The following is a 24,524-nucleotide window of genomic DNA, read 5'->3' as shown; positions in this document are numbered from 1 at the left end:
TCCATTTGGTCTGTAGTGCAGATTAAGTCAGATGTTTCTTTGTTGATTTTCTGTCCAGATATCTGTCCAATGCTGAAAGTGTGATGTTGAATTGTCAAGCTATTGTTGTATTGGGTTCTGTCTCTCTCTTTATCGCTAATAATATTTGCTTTTTATATCTGATTGCTCCAGTGTGGGATGCATATAGACTTACAATTGTTATATCCTGTTATTGAATTGACCCATTTATTATTATATAATGAATGACCTTCTTTGTCTTTTTTTATAGCTTTTGTCTCGAAGTCTATTTTATCTGATACAGCTACTCATGCCTTTTTTTGATTTCCATTTTAATGAAATATCTTTTTCCATCCCTTTGTTTTTAGTCTTTATGTCTTTATAGGTGAAATGTGTTTCTTTTAGGCAGCAGATTGTTGGGTCTTGTTTTTGTTTTCTTTTTTTTTTAAATCTATTCAGCCACTGTATGTCTTTTGATTGGAGAGTTTAATCTGTTTATATTCAGTGTTATTATTGTTCAGTAAAGACTTACTCCTGCCATTTTGTTATTTGTTTTCTGGTTGTTTTATAGTTTTATCTTCCTTCTTTTCTTCCTTCCTGTCTTCCTTTTAGTGAAGGTGATTTTATCTGATGGTATGTTTTAATTTCTTTCTTTTAATTTTTTGTGTATCCTTTGTATGTCTTTTTATTTGAGGTTCCCAAGAGGCTTGCAAATATTTTATAAGTTATTATTTTAAACTGATGACAACTTAACATTGATTGCACAAAGTAACAAGCCAAGAAAAAAACAATAAAACCTCTTTGTCCCCTTGGTTTTTTTTTTTTTTTTTGCTATTTTTATTTATATCTTATTGTACTATGTCTTAAAAAGTTGTCATAGTTACTATTTTTGATCAGTTCATCTTTTAGTCTTTCTACTTAACATATGAGCAGTTAACACACGACAATTACAGTACTATCATATTCTGTGCTTTTCTGTATTCTTACTGTTACCAGTGAAATTTGTACCTTCAGATGATTTCCTATTGCTTGTTAATATCCTTTTCTTTCAGATTGAAGAACTCCCTTTAGCATTTCTTGTAGGACAGGTCTGGTATTGATGAAATCCCTCAGCTTTTGTTTGTCTGCGAAAGTCTTTGTTTCTCCTTCATGTTTGAAGGACATTTTCACCAGATACACTATTGTAGGGTAAAACTTCTTTTGCTTCAGCACTTCTAAAATGTCATGCCACTATCTCCTAGGTAATAAGATTTCCACTGAAAAGTCTGCTGCCTGATGCATTAGAACTCCACTGTGTATTACTTGTTTATTTTGCTGCTTTTAGGATCCGTTCTTATCCCTGACCTGTGGGAGTTCGGTTAATAAATATCTTGAGGAGTCTTATGTAGGTCATATCCGCTTGGTGTTCTATAACCTTCTTGTACTTGAATATTGATCTCTTTCTCTAGGTTTGGACAGTTCTCTGTTATTATCCCTTTGAGTGAACTTTCTACTTCGATCTCTGTCTCTACTTCTTTAAAGGACAATACCTTTTCGATTTGCCCGTTTGAGGCTATTTTCTAGATCTTGTAGGTGTGCTTCATTGTTTTTTATTATTTTTCTTTTGTCTCCTCTTACTGTGTATTTTCAAATAGCCTGTCTTAAAATTCACTCTTCTTTCTTCTGCCTGATAAATTCTGATATTAACAGACTCTGATGCATTACTCAATATTTCAGTTGCTTTTTTCAGCTCCAGAATTTCTTCTTGATTCTTTTTAATTATTTCAGTCTCTTTTGTTAAATTTATCTGATAGGATTCTGAATTCTTTTTCTGTGCATCTTGAATTTCATTGAGTTTCCTCAAAACAGCTATTTTGAATTCTCTGTCTAAAAGGTCACATGTATCTCTCTTTCTGGGATGGGTCCCTGGTGCTTTATTTAGCATATTCTGTGAGGTCAAATTTTCCTGGATGGTCTTGATGCTTGTGGATGGTTGCCAATGTCTGGACATTGAAAAGTTAGGTATGTATTATAGTCTTCACAGTCTATGCTTATTTTTACCCATCCTTCTTGGGAAGGCTTTCCAGGTATTCAAAGGGACTTGGTTGTTGTGATCTAAGTTTTGGTCGCTGCAGCCATATGTGTGTTGGGGAACATTCCAAGCCCAGTAGTGCTGTGACTCTTGCACTTATAGAAGTACCACCTTGGGACCAGGCATGGTGGCTCATGCCTGTAATCCCAGCGCTTTGGGAGGCCAAGGTGGGTGGATCACTTGAGGTCAGGAGTTCAAGACCAGCCTGGCCAACATGGTGAAACCCAGTCTCTACTAAAAATACAAACATTAGCCAGACATGGTGGCAGGTGCCTGTAATCCCAGCTACTTGGGAGGCTGAGACAGGAGAATTGCTTGAATCCAGAAAGTGGAGATTACAGTGAGCCAAGATCATGCCACTGCACACCAGCCTGGGCAACAGGGTGAGACTCTGTCTCAAAAAAAAAAAAAAAAAAAAAGGAAGAAGTATCACCTTGGTGGTCTTGGATAACATCTGGAAGAATTCTTTGGATTACCACCAGACAGAGACTCTTGTTCTTCTCCCTTACTTTCTCCCAAAGTCTCTCTCTCTCTCTGTCTCTTTCTCTCTCTCTCCCTCTCTCTCTGTGTCTCTCTGTCTGTCTCTGTGTGTGTGTGTGTGTGTGTGTGTGTGTGTGTGTGTGTGTGTGTGTGTGTGTGTGGTGNTGTGTGTGTGTGTGTGTGTGTGTGTGTGTGTGTGTGTGTGTGTGTTGAGCTGCCTGGAACTAGGGGAGGGGTGACAAAAGCATCCCCGTGGCCACCACCACTGGGACTGCACTGGGTCAAACCTAAAGCCAGCACAGCACTGAGTCTCACCCAAGGCCTGCTGTAACCACTCGCTGGCTGCCACCTCTATTTGCTCCAAGGCCCTAGGGCTCTACAGTCAGCCAGGCTTGTGACCTTCTCTTCAGGGCAGCAAGTTACCCTGGGCCCAAAGTGCCTTCAGAGATGCCATCTAGAACTCAGGGCCTGGAGTCAGAAAGCTTAGGAATCTACCTTATACTCTATTCTGCTGCAGCTGAGTGGACACACAAATCATAAGACAGAGTCCTTCCCATTCCTCCCTTCTCCTTCCAAAGGCAGATTCTTCCCATGGCCACTCCTGCCACAAGAGTATGGGGAGTACTGCCAGACTACCTCCAATGTTCACTCAAGGCCCCAGGGCTCTTCAGTCAGCTGGTGATGAATGCTGCCAGGCCTGGAATTCACTCTTCTGGGAAGTGGGCTCCCCTCTGTCCCAGGGAAGGTCCAGAAATGCCATCCAAGAACCAAGCCTTGGCATCAGGGACCCCAAGAGCCTGTTGGGTGCTCTACCCCACTGTGACCAAGGTGATACCTAAACTGTAATGCAAAGTCCTCTTTACTCTTCCCCCTACTCTTCTCATGCAGAAGGAGTCTCTCCTTATAGCCAACACACCTGAGAATGTGCTGGATTTCACCTGAAACCTGTATGTCTGGAGTCTCACCTAAGGCCCACGATGTATGCTATTTGGCTACTGCTGCTGATTATTCAGGGCCTAAGGCTTAGTCAGCAGGTGTCCTAGCCTACTATGGCTGAGCTGGTATCCAGGTTGTAGGACAAAGTCCTCTTTACTCTTCTCAAGCGAAAGGAAGGAGTTTCTTTCAGAGCTGCATGCTGCACTGCCTGGGGTTGGTGTAGGGGTGGCACACGCACTCCCTTGGCCGCTCCTCCTGGTGTCTCACTAGATCACCTGCCCACCCAGTCCACTGGCTCCAAGCCCAGCACAGCACTAGGACTTACTTGGGAATTGGAGTCCTTGTGGGCTAAACTGCCTTTCAAGTTTATTTAGAACCCTAGAGTGCTTTAGCCCACAGTGGTGAGGCTTGTCAGAACTCAAGCTGCCACCACTAGGATGGACAATTCTCTGCCAGCTATGGCTGATCCAAATGCCACCTTCATGGACCATGGCTAAGTTCTGCCTGGTGTTGCTTTCCACTGTGACGATGCAGCACTGAGTTCCAATGCGAAGTCCCACCGTCACTGAGCTCTCCCAGCCCCAAGTGCACAGAGTCTCCATGCCATGCAGACACTGCCAGGGGCTGGAGGGGCTGGGTGTCATCAATTGAAGACTGTCTTTCCTACCCTCTTCAGTGCCTCTTTCAGTGATGTGAAGTTCAAACTAGATACTCTGAGTGCTCACCTGATTTTTGGTTCTTATGAAGGTGTTTTTGTGTCATTTTTAAATTTTGTGTTTCTGCAGGGAGGATGATCAGTGGAGGCTTCTATTTGCTTATCTTGCTCCACTTCCTACCTAAAAGCTGTTACTTTTAAAAACCAAAATTAGGGAGAGAATTCTGCACATTTGTTGGAAGATTTGGTCTTATACCTTCTGTAGCAGTGGTTCTTAATGAGGAATGATCTTGCCACCCAGGGGATATTTGGCAAAGCCAGAAAATGTTTTTGGTTGTTATAACTGGAGGGCGGGTACTACTGACACACAGTGGGTAGAGGCCAGGAATGTTGGTAAATACCCTTCAATGCACAAGACAGCCCCCACAAAAACAAACAAACAAAATTATCTGGCTCAAATAGTCAGTAGTGCCTAAACTGAGAAACCCTGTTCTGTGCCTGTATTACTCTAGTGACAGTTGATCACAGCTATGTTTTTTAAGCACTGCAAGGTCACAAATCATCAGACATACAGATGTTCAGTGTATTCTGTTTACTCAGGACAGGGCTATCTAATAAGACTAAACAAAAAAAAAAAAGTTTTTTTAAAAATCTGATTAAGCTGAAACCTAAATTAACTAGATAATTCAGTTACTCAAAATATTTCATTCCTCAGTCATCCTTGTTGAGATTTTACTATTTTTTGTTATATTTTACTTAGAACTTCTTTTTTTTTTTTTTTGGAGATGGAGTCTCACGCTGTCGCCCAGGCTGGAGTGCAGTGGCACGATCTCGGCTCACTGCAAGCTCCGCCTCCCGGGTTCACACCATTCTCCTGCCTCAGCCTCCTGAGTAGCTGGGACTACAGGCACCCACCACCGCGCCCGGCTAATTTTTTTTTTTTTTTTTTTTTGTATTTTTAGTAGAGACGCGGTTTCACCGTGGTCTCGATCTCCTGACCTTGTGATCCGCCCGCTTCGGCCTCCCAAAGTGCTGGGATTACAGGCATGAGCCATCGCGCCCGGCCTACTTAGAACTTCTTAAAGATCAGACTTATGAAGTATAACATCTGCTTGTAATAAAAACAGGAATAAAGAAACATACTGGCTGGGCACAGTGGCTCACGCCTGTAATCCCAGCACTTTGGGAGGCCGAGGTGGGTAGATTACTGGAGGTCAGGGGTTCAAGACCAGCCTGGCCAACATGATAAAACCCTGTCTCTACTAAAAATACAAAATTAGGCGGGAGTGGTGGCGTGCACCTGTAATCCCAGCTACTCAGGAGGTTGAGGCAGGAGAATTGCTGGAACCCGGGAGGTGGAGGTTGCAGTAAGCCAAGATCGCGCTATTGCACTCCAGCCTGGGCAAAAAGAGTAAAACTCCATCTCAAAAAAAAAAAAAAAAAAAGGAAAAGAAAAGAAACTTACACTTACATATAGCCTTGAAAACGTCATTAAAAGCTAACTTACTCATTTCAAAAATTATCATCAACTCATGTTCTAGTATAGGAATTCGGCATTAAACCAGGCTAATTTGTTAGGCCTCAATCTCCAACCATACTCCTTTTCTTGTATAAACCTGTTTGAAATGTCCACATACTGGTCCAGGAAAAGGGGAACAGGGATTTCATTATATACGCCAGTATTTTAAATATATATTAGGTGGCCAGGCGCGGTGGCTCACGCCTGTAATCCTAGCACTTTGGGAGGCCAAGGCGGGCGGATCACGAGGTCAGGAGATCGAGACCATCCTGGCAAACATGGTGAAACCCCGTCTCTACTAAAAATACAAAAAAATTAGCCAGGCGTGGTGGCAGGCGCCTGTAGTCCCAGCTGCTTGGGAGACTGAGGCAGGAGAATGGCGTGAGCCTGGGAGGCGGAGGTTGCAGTGAGCCGAGATCGCGCCACTGCATTCCAGCCTGGGCGACAGAACGAGACTCCGTCTCAAAAAATATATGTGTGTGTGTGTGTGTGTGTGTGTGTGTGTGTGTGTGTGTGTGTATAAGCTAACATGTATTGAATACTTACTGTGTGCTAGGTATTATGCAGGGCACTTTGTATTCTCTTATTTAATTCTCACAAAACCCTACTAGTAGATATGATCATCCCTACTCTTCTAGGAAACATCTCTCTTGTAGCTGTCTTCCTGCTCTAGTATGCACTGGTTGCTGTCTAGGTGTTACATAACTGTTACTCTGAGACTTCTTTTCCCTGTCTTTCTGAGATTCCTCTTTGCTTCTCTCCTATTTTGAATCCCCTGCATCTTCCATATCATGGCACACTCCCTCATTTTGGTGAAGTATATCCTCCATTACCTCCCTGAAAATACCAATAACTGAGAATGTCTTTATTCTACCACCATAATTGAAAAAGATAGTTTTTCTGAATGTAGATTTCTACTTAAGAAATATCTGTGTTTCATTATTTTGGAGGAATTACTCTCTTATCTTTCAGGTTTGTGTATTATCTACTTTGTTACTCTCCAAGCTTTTAGAATTTCTTTATCTCTGGTGCTCTGAAATGTCACAGTGATGTGCCTTGCAGCAAGTCTTTTTCTTCTTTCATGTACTTTGCCTAATATTCGGTGGGCCTTTTTATTCTTTTTTTTTTTTTTCTGGAGACAGGGTCTCGCTCTGTTGCCCAGACTAGATTGCAATGGTGTGATCTCGGCTCACTGCAAACTCCGCCTCCTGGGTTCAAGCAAATCTCCTGCCTCAGCCTCCTCAGTAGCTGGGATTACAGGCACATACCACCACGCCTTGCTAATTTTTGTATTTTTAGTAGAGGTGGGTTTTCACCATGTTGGTCAGGCTGGTCTCAAACTCCTGACCTCATGATCTGCCCACCTCAGCCTCCCAAAGTGCTGGGATTACAGGCAAGAGACACCATTCCCCGCCGGCCCTTTTTAGTTTTAATATTCTCTTCCTTGAGTTCAAGCAAAGTTACTTAAAATGCTTTTTTAATAATGTCCTCCCTTTCCTCTTTTCTTTCTGGAATGTCTATTATTTCAGTGTTGACTTTTGAATTTTCTCCTGTAATTTCCTTATTTGAAGAATCCTATAGTCTATTGTCTTTTAGTTCTACTTTCTGAGAATTTTTAAAAATCTATCTTCTAACTCTATCTTGAAGTTTTTATTTGAGTTATATTTTGTATTTCTACGAGATATTTCTTGTCCTCTGGTTTTTTTGTTTTTGTTTTTGGTTTTGGTTTTGGTTTTTTTTGCAGCCTTCTGTCTTGTTTGACAGATGGTTTATCTCCTCTTATCTCGGAATATTACAGTTTTTCCGAGGTATTTTTCTTGGAATTTGACTTAATTCTTATTCATCAGACTTATTCATCAGACTCCCATCTCTCATTTAGGTCTGTGTGTTTCGTGTTATACACTTTCCCCAAATATTTAGTAGTCCTTAACTGTCCATAATGTGTAAGATTCCAGTATTTATTGGAAGGGTTTTGTTCATGGGCATCTATTGACTAGTGGACTCCACTTTGGGGTGAGCAGAGAGAATTAGTCATTTTGTTGGAAGACTTCCAGGATTTAATATCTATAAGTCTGTCTCATTGGGTTACTTAGTTGTTCCAGAGAGGAATTTTCTTTCCTGGCAGGTATATGTTTGTCTGCCAGTATTTTAGAAGCCAAGTGAAACAAAGGAGTTGGAGAGGTACTTACTGTTCGGTATTAGGACTTTCACTTACTCTCTCACTTCTCTCTGCTGTCATCTACTCTTCCAGTCTCCCTTTTATATTTCTTTTACAGTTCATGTAAATTAAATAGGACAGCATGTACTCTTTGGTATCTTCTTTTTATAATTAAACTCTTCTGGCCAGGTGTCGTGGCTCACACCTATAATCCCAGCACTTTGGGAGGCCAAGGTGGGTGGATCACCTGGGGTCAGGAGTTCGAGACTAGTCTGGCCAACATAGTAAAACCTCTCTTTAGTAATAATACAAAAAATTAGCTGGATGTGGTGGCACACGCCTGTAATCTCAGCTGCTCAGAAGGCTGAGGCAGGAGAATCACTTGAACCAGGGAGGCAGAGGTTGCAGTGAGCCAAGATCGCGCCTTTGCACTCCAGCCTGGGCGATAAGAGCAAAACTCCGTCTCAAGAAAACAAAACAAGCAAACAGAAAAACACTTTTCTTTGAGATTTATCTGTGTTATTTTGTATATCCATTCATTTCATTCCATTGCTGAGTAATTCTACTAATTGCATATACCACAGTTTCATCTTTCAAAGGACATTTGAGTTATTTCCAGTTTAGACTATTATGAATGAAATTCTGTGAACATTCTTGAGTAGTATTTTAGAGGATATTTGTTTTTATTGTCTTAAGAAAATACAAGGAGTAGAATTTCTTGGTCATATACTGGTATATGTTTAACTTTATAAGAGAGTAATATTTACCATTTATTTATCTTCTTGTTTGAAATATCTGTTCAGGTCTTATGCCCATTTTAATTGGATAGTTTTTCTGTTTATTATTGATTCATATTATTGACTTATAGTAATATTTTATAAATTGATCTCTTTATTATTATAAAATGTTTCTTTTTATTTGTGGCAATACCCATCATGAAGTCTAATTTCTGATATTATTATAGCCACTTATACTTACTGTATACCTGATTATTTTTTCCATACCTTTATTTTCAATTTATCTGTGTATTTGCATTTAAAGTTCATCTCTTGAGCCTAACAGTGACAAGCACCTTGAACCCAGATCTTTATATCTAAATCTGATTATCCAGTAAAATTTATCAGAGTTCTCTGGAGAAGTGGCTGATTGTAGAGCAGGGATAAGAAAAGTATATGCTGAACCTGAAACATTTTGTGGTGCCAAAAAGTAAGGAAATACACAAAAAAATGGAGAAGATATCAGAAGTGTACAAAAACTAACCTGATGTGACTCTCAATGACCATATCTGGGACAATTTGAGTAAAAAAAAAAATTGACAATAATGAATTATATCTTATAAGATAATAAAAAATAAATACCAATGAGCCTATGATAATATAAATTAGTGGCTGAATGTATAAATGGGAGGAAGGGAAAATTCTTTATTTCAGCAGAATTATAATTAATTAATATAAAATAGAAATAGTAGAAATAGAAAGTCAACATTTGGCAAGCACCACAGTAATAATTGTTGCAGGCAAGAATCATCAATGGATGCTAAAGTTTGTGAGAAAAAGTATGATGAGAAATAGGTTATTTACGTATCCTCAAAGGCTTTTCCTACAAGATACTGTTAATTACAAAGGGGAAGATATTGAGAACCATGGAAGACAGCACCTTAACCAAATGATTGAAGTGTTAATATCATTGCAATACAACAAATCAGTATCATGTGCCTCCTGATATGATGTGCTGAGAAGGGCACAAGCATCACCTTTATGCTATTCTTGCAAAAAATACATAATCTAAAGTCAACCATGAAGAAATCTTAGAAGGATGTTCTATAACTAGTCAGTACTGCTCAAAAATGTCAAGATTATAAAAGACAAAGAAAGACTAAGGTACTTTCCAGATTAAAAGAAGAGAAGCTAAGGAGACAGGACTACCAAATGCAATATGTGAATCTGAATTGGACCCTGGACTAAAATTAGGCAGACAACTGGTGAATTTTGAATCAAGTGTGTAGAGCAGTTAATAGTATTTCTGGTTTTGATCATTATAATATAGTTATTTAAGATGTTAACATTTGGGGGATCTGGGTGAAAAGTATATGAGGATTCTCTCGCAGTATTTTTGCAATTTTTTTAAATCTGAAATTATTTTAAAATGGGAAGTTGACTGGACACAGTGACTGACACGTGTAATCCCAGCACTTTGAAACACCAAGGCAGGAGACTCATTTGAGCCCAGGATTTGAGACCATCCTGCGTAAGATGGCAAGACCCCGTCTCTTCATAAAAAAAAAAAAACAAAAAAGTGAAAAAAAGAAAAATATTTAATAAAATATTTTTAAATAATAATGATAGATGTCTTTTATAGGCAACATATGATTAGGTTTTGCATTTTTATTCAGCTTGACAATCTGTGTCTTTCATTGGACTGTTTAGTTTGTCATAATTTATATGGCTGGATTTAGCTCTCAGAATGTGCAGTTTATTTCTGTTCATCTCATCTGTTTCTTTGTTTCTCTTTTCCTGCCTTATTTTGAGTTAGTCAAATATTTGCAATATTCCATTTTAACTCTTCTCTGTGCTTTTTAGCTCTGCAGTCAATTAATGATTAACTTATATCAATCATACCACTTTATATAAAATGTAAATCTTGCAACAATATAGATTTGATTATTCCACCTATCTTGTGCGCAATGCTGTCGTTTGTATTACATCTACATGTATTTTAAACAAAGATTGAGAAGGTACCAAAAAAAAAAACCTTACCCACATGTTTACCATTTTCCGGTACTCTTTACTACTCTCTTGAGATCTGAACTTCTATCTGGTGCCACTTATCCTCAGCCTGAAGAACTTCCTGTAGCATATTCTGTAGTGCCAACAATTTGTCTGCTGATGACAAATTATCTCAACTTTATCCAATAGTATCTTGATTTTCCTTCCCTTTTTGATGGATAGTTTTTGCTAGATATAGAATTCTTGGTACATTTTCCATTTCAGCACTTATAGGTATCATTCAGTTGTCTTCTGGCTTCCATTATTTTTGATAAGAAGTCAACCATTATCTGTATTCTTATTCTCCTGTGTGTAATGTATTGTTTTTATTAGGCTGCTTTCGAGATTTTGTTTATCTTTTTTGTTTTCAGCATTTAACAATGATGTGCCTACCCATTTTTCTTTATGTTGATCCTGCTTCAGTTCACTGACTTTATTGACTGTCTCAGCTTGTGTTTTTCTAAATGTGTGAATATTTTGGCTGTTTTTTCTCCCAAATATTTTTCTGCCCTATTACCCATCCCCTTTTATGGAACTCCAGTCACACATATGTCAGAATGCTTGAAATTTTTCTGCAAGTTCCCTTTATTTTTCATATTAGATAAATTCTGTCTCTGTATCTTCAAGTTCATGATACTTTTCTCCAGTCATCTTCCATCATCTTTTAAACCCATCTAGTGAATATTTTTATTTCATGTATTATATTTTTCAGTTCTAAAATACATTTGGCCAGGCGTGGTGGTTAACACCTGTAATCCTAGCACTTTGGGAGGCTGAGGCAGGCGGATCACCTGAGGTCAGGAGTTTGAGACCAGACTAGTCAACATGGTGAAACCCTGTCTCTACTGAAAATACAAAAATCTGCCAGGCATGGTGGTGCATGGTACATTCCTGTAATCTCAGCTACTTGGTTGGCTGAGACAAGGGAATCACTTGAACCCAGGAGGTGGAGGTTGCAGTTAACCGTGATTGCACCACGGCACTCCAGCCTGGGGGACAGAGCAAGACTCTGTCTCAAAAATAAAATGAAATAAAATAAAATAAAATAAAAACGTGCATTTGATTCATTTTTAGTTTCCCTTTTACTACTGAGAATCCCCATCTTTTCATTCATTATGACCTTATTTTTCTTTTAAGTCCTTTGAACATCTTTATAATAGCTGCTTTATTTTCCCTGTCTGCTTATTCCATGATCTGCGTCATCTTGTGACTGATTTCTGTTAATTACTTTTTCTCTTGATACTGGGTCATATTTTTTTTATTTCTTTGCATGTCTAGTAGTTTTTTTATTGTAGGCTGGACAGTGAATATAGTAACAGAGACAGTGAATTTTACTATATTTGCCTGAGGTGTGTTGATTTTTTCTCATCTCTTTCCTCTTCTCTTCTCTTCTCTTCTCTTCTCTTCTCTTCTCTTCTCTTCTCTTTTTCCTGAGATGGTGTCTTACTCTGTCACCCAAGCTGGAGTTCAGTGGCACGGTCCCGGCTCACTACAACATCTGCCTCCTGGGTTTAAGCCATTCTCCTGCCTCAGCCTCTCAAGTAGCTGCGATTACAGGCATGTGCCACCACACCTGGCTAATTTTTGTATTTTTCATAGAGATGAGGTTTCTTCACCATGTTGGCCAGGCTGGTCTCTAGAACTCCTGACCTCAGGTGATCTGCCCACCTCGGTCTCCGAAAGTGCTGAGATTACAGGTGTGAGCCAGCGTGCCCAGTGTTGATTTTTGTTCCAGCAAGTTAACATAGCTGAACTCCAAATTCTGCTTCCCTTTTGGTGAACATCAACTGAAATCAATGCTGAGCCCTCTCAATCTTCCAGCTGTTGACTTTCACCTGTTCAGTTCAGGGTAAAACTAGGGATGTGGGTAAGGGTTTATATATAGATTTGGAAGAACTCTGGTGGCTTCTTTTTTTCTGGGATTTTTCTCCTCTTTTTCTAGATATGCTGTCAACCCCAAACTAGGCCTTCTGACTCCTCAAGCCAGTAATAGTGCAGATTTCAGCTTAAGTTCTAGGCTTGTCTGCATTATGTGGACTGTGGAATACTACTAGAGGAAAAGCCATGTAAATACTGAATCCTATCTCGTGTAGTTCCTTCTTTCAAGGATTGACGTCTCTCCAGTTTCTGCTTGTTTTGGGTTATTCTGTTGTACTTTCAAATAGCTCTTTTAGTATTTTGTCACAGAATATAATGGTTATCTGCAGAAGGATTAATCTAATGTATGCTACTCTGCCATTACCAGAAGTTGTAACACATTGCTTTTTATTTTCCATTGATGCTGCATAGGATTGAATTTTTAAAATTCTACATTTTCTGTGAATGGTGGCACTGTCTCATCAAAATCTTCTAAAGGAATTGAGCATCTTACTAATCATATTTTTTCTTGTTTCTCTTATAGACAAGAGATGATTTCCTAGGTCAAGTGGATGTTCCACTTTATCCATTACCGGTTGGTATAGGTGCCCATGATTTTCCTTTTGTGTTTATGTTTTTAATTTAATAAATACTTACATATATACAATATAGTTAATGTAAATAATTGATTTATCACATGTATACTACTTTTATTTATTAAACATACCATTTTTCTAAAAAACTCATTTCAGTTTTCCGTTTCCATTTTCTCTTTAAGATTTCCATACATGAACCCCAGTGAGAAATAGAGAACTTCTGATGTTTGTTGGCATTGTGAAAACATTGTGTAAAAAAGATTAGTTTGAAAATATTCTGCTGAATAACTAGAATGAGGAGTGCCTAAGCTCTCAGAAGAAAACTAAGGTAGTTTATGACAATAGAAACATAAAACACTGAGAATCAGGACTAAGAATATAGCAAGGAGGAAAACAGATTCAGGAAACATTGCAAAATAGAACATTATTGAATCACATGTCTGACATGGAGGCTTAAGAAAATAAGAAGTAAAGATAATACAAGTTGAACTTGGAAGATAAGAGTGGCATCTCATATAGAAAAGTGAGGAAGAAAACCCATTTTGTTTTGAAATGCAAAAAATTTACTGTTGGACAGAGTTTTGATAGGAAACAAAGAAAATGAAAGTTTAAAGTAGACTACTGACAGAGAGATAAAATTCAGTTATGTAGGGAAAAGGGACTAGAAAGATTAAGTGTTATCACTGTCCAGGCAACAGCAGAATCTCTGAAAATAATGGATTTTTCCTGATAAAACAGATAAGAACGGAGGGCCAGCCATTGACTCTCAGTCAACATGAGTGGATCAGAAAAGAAAGAGAAGACAGACAAGGGGAAACAGGAAGAGAACCAAGTAAAATAATGTCATGAGAATTTAAGAAAAGAGTTTCGAGGCAGACTGGGTAGTTAACAATACAAAACATCAGAGAAGAATAATAAAAACTAACAGCTGCTGAATTTTAAAGAAAGAGAAAAAATACTTCTTTTTCAGTCTTTTGAGTTATATTAATTAGCTCTCTACAGTCTTTCCAGAGCATAATCTTTTTTTTTTTTTTTTTTTAAACAGGGTGCAGGACCATAAGCTTTCAGTAATATATTTAATCTAGTCTTACTTTCCAGGCTATTGACTTTTTTGGTCTCCTAGAATCATCTCCATGCTTTAACCAAGCCAGCCTGCAGACATGTGCATAGTCCATACTGTTTTGGGATGTCAACATAGTAACCACTCTATATTGTTTTTCTGCTTATTGTCTTCTGCCCTCCCTTTGGCTCCACAACCCACCTGCTCAGCTAGTTTTCATATGACTTGTGATGCCGGCTGCAATTCCTCTTGGGCAGGAAAGCAAAAGCGCTGTCAAGTTAGCATTTAATAAACTAAAGCTACTTTTTTTCCTCACTTCCAACTTAAATTATGCCTTAGGTGATAGTTCATGAGTATTCTTGAAAAGTACATGCTTTTGGTGTTATAGATATATTTTGAAAACCCACTATTTTATTCTAGACAGAAAATCCAAGATTGGAGAGACCATATACATTTAAGGATTTTGTTCTTCACCCAAGAAGGTCAGTAAGTATAAAATAATAGCATATTAAATTTTTTATCTCTTCTTTACACCTTACAGTAGCCTCATTAGAAATTCAGGATTTAAACCTCTGTAAATAAGCTACTTCTAAATATTATTATTATTTTTAAAACTTCATTGCTATTTCTGATTAAAAGTACTATATGCACATTGCAATACACTCTGAAAATACAGAAAGTGATCACACCCCTTTGGGAAAGATTTGTCCTTCTAATACTTATCAGACCAGAAGGCTAAAATTTGTCATTATTTTACATTTATTTTTTATCTTAAAGTTTATGTCATATTGTCATACTGTGCTTTAAAAAATCACAAACATGAATTCATCTAAAACCATTATCCAACTCGACGTGCACAAAGCCAGTTTCAGAAAAACCTAACTATATTTTGTATACTTTAAAAAGTATTTCAGAAGACTCAAATATTTAGAGAAAATAACATAAGACTGGAATTTAAAACCCAAATAGCATGCTTATAATTCCATTTTCCCAAAGTTACTTGATGTTTGTCAAAAAAATTTAAATTTAAGCTGTAACCAGAACTCCTTTTGATCTTCTATACCACATTGACAAGTAAAATCTAGTCGAAACGTGTGTGGATTTACTCTCAAAAAGGTCAAACTAAAGCAGAGAAAGGACATCTGTGAAAGCAACAGTATTTGTCTTGTTTCTTAAACTATAAAATGCATTTGAAAAGGTACTATTGGAACTTAGTAAAATTTTTCACTTAAAGTGATGTTTTTAAGTTACTGTTTGTAATATAAATATTAAAACAAAATGAAAAGGAGTGCTCACTGACTGTTAATATTTACTCTATAAAGGAAGTCACATTTAATTTCTGTAGATGTCTGGAATGTAAAGCTTTCGTCTTTTAATTTTAGACTGATTGTGACATCTGCATATCAGGAATGACTAAATTGTTTTTTCTTATTTGATTGTCCTAGAAGCCTGCTTTTCAATTTGTCACATGCTTTCTAGCTTCTTTATCTTTAAAAAATACAATTTGCTTCTTCTGTCTGCAATGAATATTATTGCAAGTGTAGAAAGAACTTTATTCAGATAGAAAATGTACGACTACATTCCTAAATTTGTTTGAGCCCCATTAAGTCAAAACCTTGAGGCTTCTTTTCTAATTGAGAAGACATGAAACATGCAATTGTAGAGAAACTTTTCAGCAAAACATTATCTGAGCACATTTTCTGTATCCATCTTTTATAGCCACAAGTCAGAATGTTCACATCTCTTTCAGTATGGAGACACAAGCCACATTAGCAGCCTTGGAAATAAGCATCGGGGATTTCACTGACTACTCGGGAAAGGATACACTGAATGTGCCAAATTCATGAAAACTATACAGAGAAGAGCTAAAAAGATTAGGGGAGGCTTGGGAGTGGGGGTAGGTAATCTCTTGAAGACAGAATAAAAAGATTAGGACTCTTGTCTAGAAAGACAAAGGGTAATTGCTACATATCTGATATCTGTAAAAATCATCTCCAAAAAAATCTATATAGAGAGCTGAGACAAGCAAGGATTTCTTAAGTAAATCATAGGATGCTAGAATTGATGAGGGCAATAGATAGAATTAAGCCTTAAATTAGAAGCTTATGAAAGCACTGTAATCGCAGCACTTTGGGAGGCTGAGGTGGGTGGATTGCTTGAGCCCAAGAATTCCAGACCAGCCTGGGCAACATGCAAAACCCTGTCTCTACAAAAAAAATACAAAAATTAACTGGGCGTGGTGGCGCATGCCTGTAGTCCCAGTTATTTGGGAGGCTAAGGTGGGAAGATCACCTGAGCCTGGGAGGTCAAGGCTGCAGTGAACCGTGATTGAGCCACTGCACTCCAGCCTGAGCGACAGAGGGAGATGCTGCCTGAGAAAAAAAAAAAGCAGCAGCAGCAGCTTGTGAAAGACAGGTTTTCAAAAGATTTAAAATATTACTACAGCAAGCAGCAGCCTTTAGCTTAGACAACTAATTATTCAAAGAGGTGATACAATATAAAAATAGATTAGGTAAATTAATGTGTGACAGATTCAAACAGCTGCCAAAGAGATGTAGCAGGTTTCAGACACTTATCAAGCCTTGCCCTCTACTCGTCTGTCATCCAAAAAAATATGGCCAGATTAGTATCCCTAAAGCACATCTCTGAGGATACCTTTCTCTATCCCCCAAATTCTCAGTGATTTACCAAAATATGCAAAATAAAGTCTGAAGTTGTCTGATTTTGCCTGACCTCTGGACCATCGCAACCTCCTGTAGTTCCCTTAACATATCCTGTAATCTAGCCAAACTCAACTACTGCCATTTCCTTAATTGCACCCGCAGTTTCCCACCTGTTTCCTGGATCTTGCCCTTTTCTCCACTCATAATGCCTTTTCCTCTATTGCCACAGATAAGAATCCTCCCCAATCTCCTAATCCCAACCCAAAGACCAGCTTCTCTTTGACATTGTCTCTGATGGTTCACTTAAATTTCCTTAGCATCATCTTTGTGGCATAACAATTATTTATTTATATATGTTTCCCTTTTCTCCACCTTCTATTCCTTTCCCTGGATATCTTCTGCCCTGGAACTTGTTTTTGAACCTCCCTTTGTAGACCCCCTGGTACCTAGTGGGTGTTCATTAAACTCTTATTAATTGAATACTTTTCTCCCTGGTGTTAAAGTTTTATGAATATTTATTTTCTTTTCTACAGTCACAAATCAAGAGTTAAAGGTTATCTGAGACTAAAAATGACTTACTTGCCTAAAACCAGTGGCTCAGAAGATGATAATGCAGAACAGGCTGAGGAATTAGAGGTGAGATTTTATAAATATTTGGTTAAACTAAAAAAAATTTAATTTCTTATTTTACTGTACTCTGAAGAACAATAACTATTGAATGAAGTTAACGTGTAAATAAAAATTATTTACTTGGACATTTATTTCACCCAAGCATTCATTAATAGTCTTTCCTCTAAGGATATTTCTGTCGAATGAATGGCCATTATTGATGGCCTTCTTAAAGGTTAAGGAGTAGAGAATAGAATATAAATCTAGTTTTTCAAAGTTTTCTAAAACTGTATATTCTCTCCATTAAAGTAAGAACACAATTTAGTATTTTGAAGTTAAATATATGGACATTTTGAGGAGACTCCACTGATTAGGAGCTCTTTTATGAAATTTAAGTCCTGTTAATGTTCTTATTATGGTGGGAGGGCTCATAGGAAAGGAGGGGAATTAGGGAGCAGGAAGAATTTAAGTGATCTAATAAAGAGCCTTCTGTATGTGCGGCAAGTAGAATTTAACAATTTTCATGGATGACAGGATGAGAGGAAAGTCCAAGTCAAGATTTGTGTAGAGTTACGTGCATCTGGAATAAGCAAGTAAGAGGCAGAAAATACGTATTTGGAATAGAATTGGATAGGGTTTGGAGACTGGAATCCTAGTTGCACACTATCTAGCCAGACCTGAGTGAGTCATTGAACTTTTCTGAACCTCAGGATCTTGTTTGCAGAGTGACAGGATGGCACCAGATGACCTCGAGGGTTTCTTCCAGCAGAAAAATTTATGATTTGGAAAGGGGTCAAAAAAACACCTGCTCCTTGAGGTTCCTTTTGAAAGCACGTTATCATCAAAAAGAAGTATTTATTCAGTAGTTGTATTAGTCCATTTTCATACTGCTGTGAAGAAGTACCCGAGACTGGGTAATTTATAAAGCTTTAAAAAGAGGTTTAATGGACTCATAGTTCCACATGGCTGGGGAGGCTTCACAATCATGGTGGAAGGTGAAAGAGGAGCAAAGGCACAGCTTACATGGTGACAGGCAAGAGAGTGTGTGCCGGGGAACAGCCCTTTATAAAACTATCAGATCTCGTGAGACTTATTCACTGTCATGAGAACAGCACTGGAAAAACTCACTCTCATGATTCAGTTACCTCCCACTGAGTGCCTCCCACGACACGAGGGGATTATAGAAGCTACAATTCAAGATGAGATTTGAGTGGGGACACAGCCAGACCATATCAACAGCAGTTACTGAAAGCAGAGCACACAGCGTATGGCACCAAATTGCTCTGGAGGCTTCTTATTTGGTGCCTTGCTTAACACTTTTGCCTCTTTGACTGAGGGCCTGTTTATGTCTGCATAAGAACAGTGAAGCTGAGGGCCTTCCCCAGGGGCTAGGCTCTACCTCACATGCCCATGTACCTTGAGAAAGAAAGCTCTAGAACAGGTAGTGAATCGCAGCAGAGCTGTCTGGGAAAATTTTAAATGCACTGAGATTTTGCTTTGCAAGAAAATCCATAATAATAGAAAGATAGAAGGAAGACTTTTTTTTTTTTTTCCCCCCCTGGAGTCAGGGTCTTGCTCTGGGGCCCATGCTGGAGTACAGTGGTGCAATCTCAGCTCACTGCAACCTCCTGCCTCCTGGGTTCAAGCAATTTTCATGCCTCAGTCTCCCAAGTACCTGGGATTACAGGCATGTGCCAGCATGCCTGGCTGATTTTTGTATTTTTAGTAGAGACGGAGTTTTACTATGTTGACCAGGCTGGTCTTGATCTCCTGGCCTCAAGCCGTCCATCTGCCTCAGCGTCCCAAAGTGCTGGGACTACAGGCGTGAGCCACGGTACCCGGCCAAGAAAGAATCTTTTTTCTTCACTCACAGTATAGGTAGCCCCTAGTTTGGTGACCAAAGAACTTGTTATCTTCTCAATTCTCTCTTCACTTATTTGATTAACTTTTTCTTATGTATTTTTATCTGATTTTCATATAATAATCATTTTTAAAGTTTTCAAGTATTTATTCAGTAGAAGTTTCTCTACCGGGTTTTCGGTGTACCAGAGTATCTTGCATAATGGAATTCTGTTTGAAATGAAGGATATCTGCTGTAAAGAAAGAAAATTATTTATTTAGTAACTTAAAAAGATTTAACAGCGTTTCATTATTTAGTGACCTGCTCCAAGTTTTGCCCACATGCACACATCATAGGACCCTATTCACAGTTGAGTTTCTGTGGAGAGAACTACTTCACTTCATTTTGTGGTCTCATGTCTCAATGTTTGAATTCCCTCAGAATGCACCTTATAATTTCAGGAGATGTAAGCGTGTAGGAGTTTATTTATGAAAGGCCCTAGGAATTCAAACACATGAATCTGTGCTTATTTACCTTCTGTGTAGCTAATGACTAGAATCATCTTGCCTAGTCCTTTGACAGCTAGTTTGTGACTGTATAAATTCTACTAGGAAAACAATTGTAATTTTGAAATGAAGCTCACTCTAGTAGTTTGTATTCTGTAGTAAAGTATGACTATAATAGATAATTATGTAACGGTTGATTTTTGTACCATTTGCAACTTTAGGTTTAGTTGTATGTATTTTACAAAATTAACATATAAAATGTTGGTTGTACCTCTGAATACTTTCTTCCTGACCCTCTTTGACTTGATTAAATTGTGAGCGATTACATATTGGCTTTGAGGTTAGAAATTAAATAAGGTTCATTGATACTTAGAAAGTTATTTTATAAAGAATAGCAGCTGATACATATTTAATAGGAAGGCCTGGTATCCAAAAATTGACTGTATAGAGGCATTTTATCCAGTCTTTCTAAACAGTGTTTGATTGTACAACTCTACTTCCACGAATTTGAGATAGGTTTTTCTTAAGCCTTTAATTAAATTAATTTTTGTTCTTTCTCTTCTTGAATTCACTCAGATAATATAAATACATTAAGCAGACCTTTAAGGGAGAAATCTCTAAAAAGCTTTAAAAGAAATATTCTTTTGGTACCATTTTTCGAGTGCTGAGTATTTTTATAATCCTTTACAGCAGTAGTGAGAACTATTTTATTAATAAATTGTATTAATCTTAAAGGAAATTAATCAATGATTATGTTCAACCAAAAAATGTTAAGCTTATATTTTCTCACAAAATATAAAAACTTAACTTACATGTTTTTGGGATTGAAACCAGAAAAATGCAATCTGATTCAATATATGCAAGACTAATTTTTAGGTATGCTAGATCCTATATTATCATAGTTTAAGGGAAAGGAAAAGAAAGAAGGAAGATAAACATGAATGGGCAGACAAAGTAAGAGGATATAGGGAAAGAAGAGAATGGAATTTGGGCAATAAAAAGAAAAAAAAACAGATAACAATTCTTATAAAAGAGGTAAAAAGGAAAAAAAAGAGAGAAGAAAGGTTAGGCACAGTGGCTCACGCTGGTAATCCCAGCACTTTGGGAGACTAAGGCAGGAGGATTGCTTGAGCCCAGGAGTTTGAGACCAGCCTGGGCAACATAGGCGAGACCCCATCTCTACAAAAAAAAATAAAAAATTAGCTCGGCATGGTAGTATGCACCTAAAGCCTAAGGCGAAAGATTACTTAAGCTCAGGAGGTCAAGGCTGCAGTGAGCTGTGATGGCACCACTGCACTTCAACCTGGATGTCAGACCGTGTGGAGAGAGAGAGAAGAAAGAAAGAGAAATTGCCATCCAGACCTTTTCTCCCAAAATAATTTATTCCGTCTTCTTGCTCCTCCACTACCCATCACCTTCTATACAGAGCTAGCCAAAATAGATCAACCTTGCTGCAGAAACCCCCTATCCATTTCTCCCTGCTACCAAAACACATTCCTTTCCTTCCCAACTCTTCCCTGAGGCCTCGTTTTCAAGTCTAGCCTTCCAACGTAGAAGAATTCTCTTCCATCTTGGAAGCAATCCACTGCCTGTCACACAACAGTCATTTACTGGTGATCTCCAGGCCTATAACAGAAACTCTGTGTATCTAAGGAAATTATTCTGTGTCAGTTATCCAAGTACCGAACATGTTTGCCACTTTGTCATTTGCTCTTTATAACATATATATATGTTAGTAGTTTTGGCCATACACAAATTTGAGTGTTTTGTTGTCAAATTTATAGATCTTCTCTTTCATGCCTTCAAGGTTTGGTGTCATACTTAACAGTGTCCCACTCTTAAAATGTATTTCTAAAATTTTTAGCAGTTTGGTATTAATACTTTTTGGTTTCACTTTTAAACGTTTAGATATTATTCAGTCTGTAGCTTTTCCTGATACAAGGCATGAGGTAGGGATTCAAGGGAAGTTTTTTCCAAATGGATGCCCATTTTCTAAGTAATCTTTTTTTTTTTTTTAAAACAGAGTCTTGCTTTATCGCCCAGGCTAGAGTGCAGTGGTGCAATCTCTGCCTCCCGGGCTCAAGCAATTCTCCTGCCTCAGCCTCTCAAGTAGCTGGGATTACAGGTGCCCGCCACCATGCCTGGCTAATTTTTGTATTTTTAGTAGAGACAGGGTTTCACCATGCTGGCCAGGCTGGTCTCAAACTCCTGACCTCAAGTGACCTGCCCACCTCGGCTTCCCAAAGTGCTGAGATTTCAGGTGTGAGCCACCATGCCCAGCCAAAATTCCTATAAAGTTGAGTTTCTTTCTGGGCAAATCTATTGAGCTGCCTGTCAATGCATGCACCAGAACCATGCAGCTTTAATTGTTATCATTTATAATATGTTTTATCTGGTAGGGTTGATCTTCACTTCTTGCTCTTCTTTTTAAAAATTGTGCTGCTTATTCCTGCTTGTTTATGTTTCTATTTGAACTTGAGAATTGCCTTGTATCTTTTTTTTTTTTTTTTGAAACGGAGTTTTGCTCTTGTTGCCCAGGCTGGAGTGTAATGGCGTGATCTTGGCTCACCGTAACCTCTGCCTCTGGAGTTCAAGCAATTCTCCTGCCTCAGCCTCCCAAGTAGCTGGGATTATAGGCACCCGCCACCACGCCCAGCTAATTTTGTATTTTTAGTAGAGACGGGGTTTCTCCATGTTGGTCAGGCTGGTTTCAAACTCCCGACTTCCGGTGATCTGCCTGCCTCGGCCTCCCAAAGTGCTGGAATTATAGGCCTGAGCCACTGCACCCGGCCTATTCTTCTAAAATCATAATGTAGTTTTGTTGGAATCTTGGTAAATTTGTAGATTAACGTGGGAGGAATTGACACCTTTGTGAGACTGAGTCTCACAAAGATTAAACTATGAGACTGCCAAGATTAAACTATGTCTTTCCTTTATTTAAGTCTTCTTTTGTGTCCTTTTGGGAGCATTTTTAAGTTTTCTTCACCAGTTTATTTCAGTTTCTAATGCTTTCCTAAGCAATCGGTATTTAATAGAATCTTTGACCAACTGCCTTTTCTTTTATGAGGTTTCTCATATAAAAGCATTAACTCTTGGTACTCTTTTCTATCAGTTCCTACTTTAACTGCCCTAACTAAGGCTTTATGTTAATTTTGCCCCTTGTTAGTCTCTGAGAAACCAAACTTCCAGTGCATTTTTTTTTTTTAATCTTTCTTTGGCTGTTTTATGACTTGATAAAATGCCTTGCCTTGGTCTGGAGGAGAAAGAGAGAAATCAGACAAGGGAATCAGAATGACTTTTCCATCACTAGAGAATTCACTGTAGCAGTTATTTCTAAATCATTTGCCGTTCCGTATCTTGCCCCTCTATGCATTTGACCTTTATCTAATGATTTTTTCCATGTGTCAGATAGTTATTGATTTCTACCATAAACAAGGTGCTTTCTCTGCAGGAAAGACAATGACCAATGAGAAATAATCCTTGCCCTCATTCAGCTGATAATTTAGAGAATAGCCTAAGATTACACGAGTAGTGTAAACTATGCTTCTCAATTTCTCAGTGCTTTCCAACTTTCCATGGTTGTTTATTTAAAAGATTTTTTGTCCTTTTTTTCTTTTAGATTTTTTTAAATTTTATTTTTGATTGACAAACAATAATTGTATATATTTATGGAGGACAATGTGATGTTTTGGTATATACTTACATGCAGAATGATGAAATCAGGCTAATTAAATCTGTCACCTCACATACTTTCATTACTTTTTTGTTATGAAAATTTTAAATAGATTTGTCTTAAAGTTCTGTTTTATTGTTGTTTTGAGACAGGGTCTGGTTCTGTCACCCAGGCAGAACCTGGTGGAAACTTTACAAGCTTGTGCCTTTAAAGTTTTTTTTTTGAAAAAGTTTTGGACAATTTTAGACAAAATTTCAATGGTTACCATTTTTGCAAAAAAAAAAAAGTCTTCATTATCATAAAGTATATTATGGTCTTAAAAATTGAGGATTGTTAATTCTGTCTATGCATAATTTCTAAAACTTGGTATAATAAATCTCTTTTTAAATTTCCTTTAGCATATAATTTCTAAAGTTAAAAAAATCATGCATAAACTTAATTGCTACCATCGTGTTTTTCAGCCTGGCTGGGTTGTTTTGGACCAACCAGATGCTGCTTGCCATTTGCAGCAACAACAGGAACCTTCTCCTCTACCTCCAGGGTGGGAAGAGAGGCAGGATATCCTTGGAAGGACCTACTATGTAAACCATGAATCTAGAAGAACACAGTGGAAAAGACCAACCCCTCAGTATGTGCTGATGGCTTTCACAATTTTAATCTGGAAGCACTTTACGAATTTTCATTTTGAAGTCATATCTCAGATGGATTCATAACAGTATAGTGATCCATAAACTATAAGAATACTAGGATTTTTATGGCCCAGGACTTTGAAAATCCTAACTCTGCTGTTTCTTTTTTTAAATGACTTGATAATATTCAAAATTATTTGACACTAGATACTACCCTTTTAATTGTCTCTTAATTTTAATAAGTTTTTAATTATTATATAGCCACAAATGGTATATATTTCTTTTTAGGCTGAATTAGAAGTCTTAGAGAATTTTTATAGTTTATTATTAAAATATAATAAAATGTTAATTTTTACAGTACTCTTTTTAAAATATAAATTATTTGTAAAATATAAAGGACTCAATAATAAGGGTCTTACGTTAAACGCCCATTTGATAGTCTGGTCAATATCCACACAACTTCCAGCATGCACAGATCAAAGATGGAACGACTTTCAACATATTCTAACT

The 24,524-nt window shown here is 37.8% G+C and overlaps 1 protein-coding gene across 6 annotated transcripts in view; it reads left to right on the top strand.

The window, feature by feature from the left end:
- Positions 1-24,524, top strand: part of NEDD4 (neural precursor cell expressed, developmentally down-regulated 4, E3 ubiquitin protein ligase) — a 168,644-nt gene that overhangs the window by 105,815 nt on the left and 38,305 nt on the right. For 3 of the 6 annotated variants that reach the window (XM_025390430.1, XM_025390431.1, XM_025390426.1), the window contains 4 exons: positions 12,983-13,033; positions 14,515-14,576; positions 17,291-17,393; positions 23,847-24,013. In XM_025390430.1, the coding sequence (XP_025246215.1) occupies positions 12,983-13,033; positions 14,515-14,576; positions 17,291-17,393; positions 23,847-24,013 (383 nt within the window). The remainder of the gene's footprint in view (positions 1-12,982; positions 13,034-14,514; positions 14,577-17,290; positions 17,394-23,846; positions 24,014-24,524) is intronic. The other 3 variants (XM_025390427.1, XM_025390428.1, XM_025390429.1) reach the window with 3 other exon arrangements.

This window comes from Theropithecus gelada, chromosome 7a, assembly GCF_003255815.1.
Source record: "Theropithecus gelada isolate Dixy chromosome 7a, Tgel_1.0, whole genome shotgun sequence".
NCBI lineage: Eukaryota > Metazoa > Chordata > Mammalia > Primates > Cercopithecidae > Theropithecus > Theropithecus gelada.
This window is presented reverse-complemented; position numbering and strand designations above follow the sequence as displayed.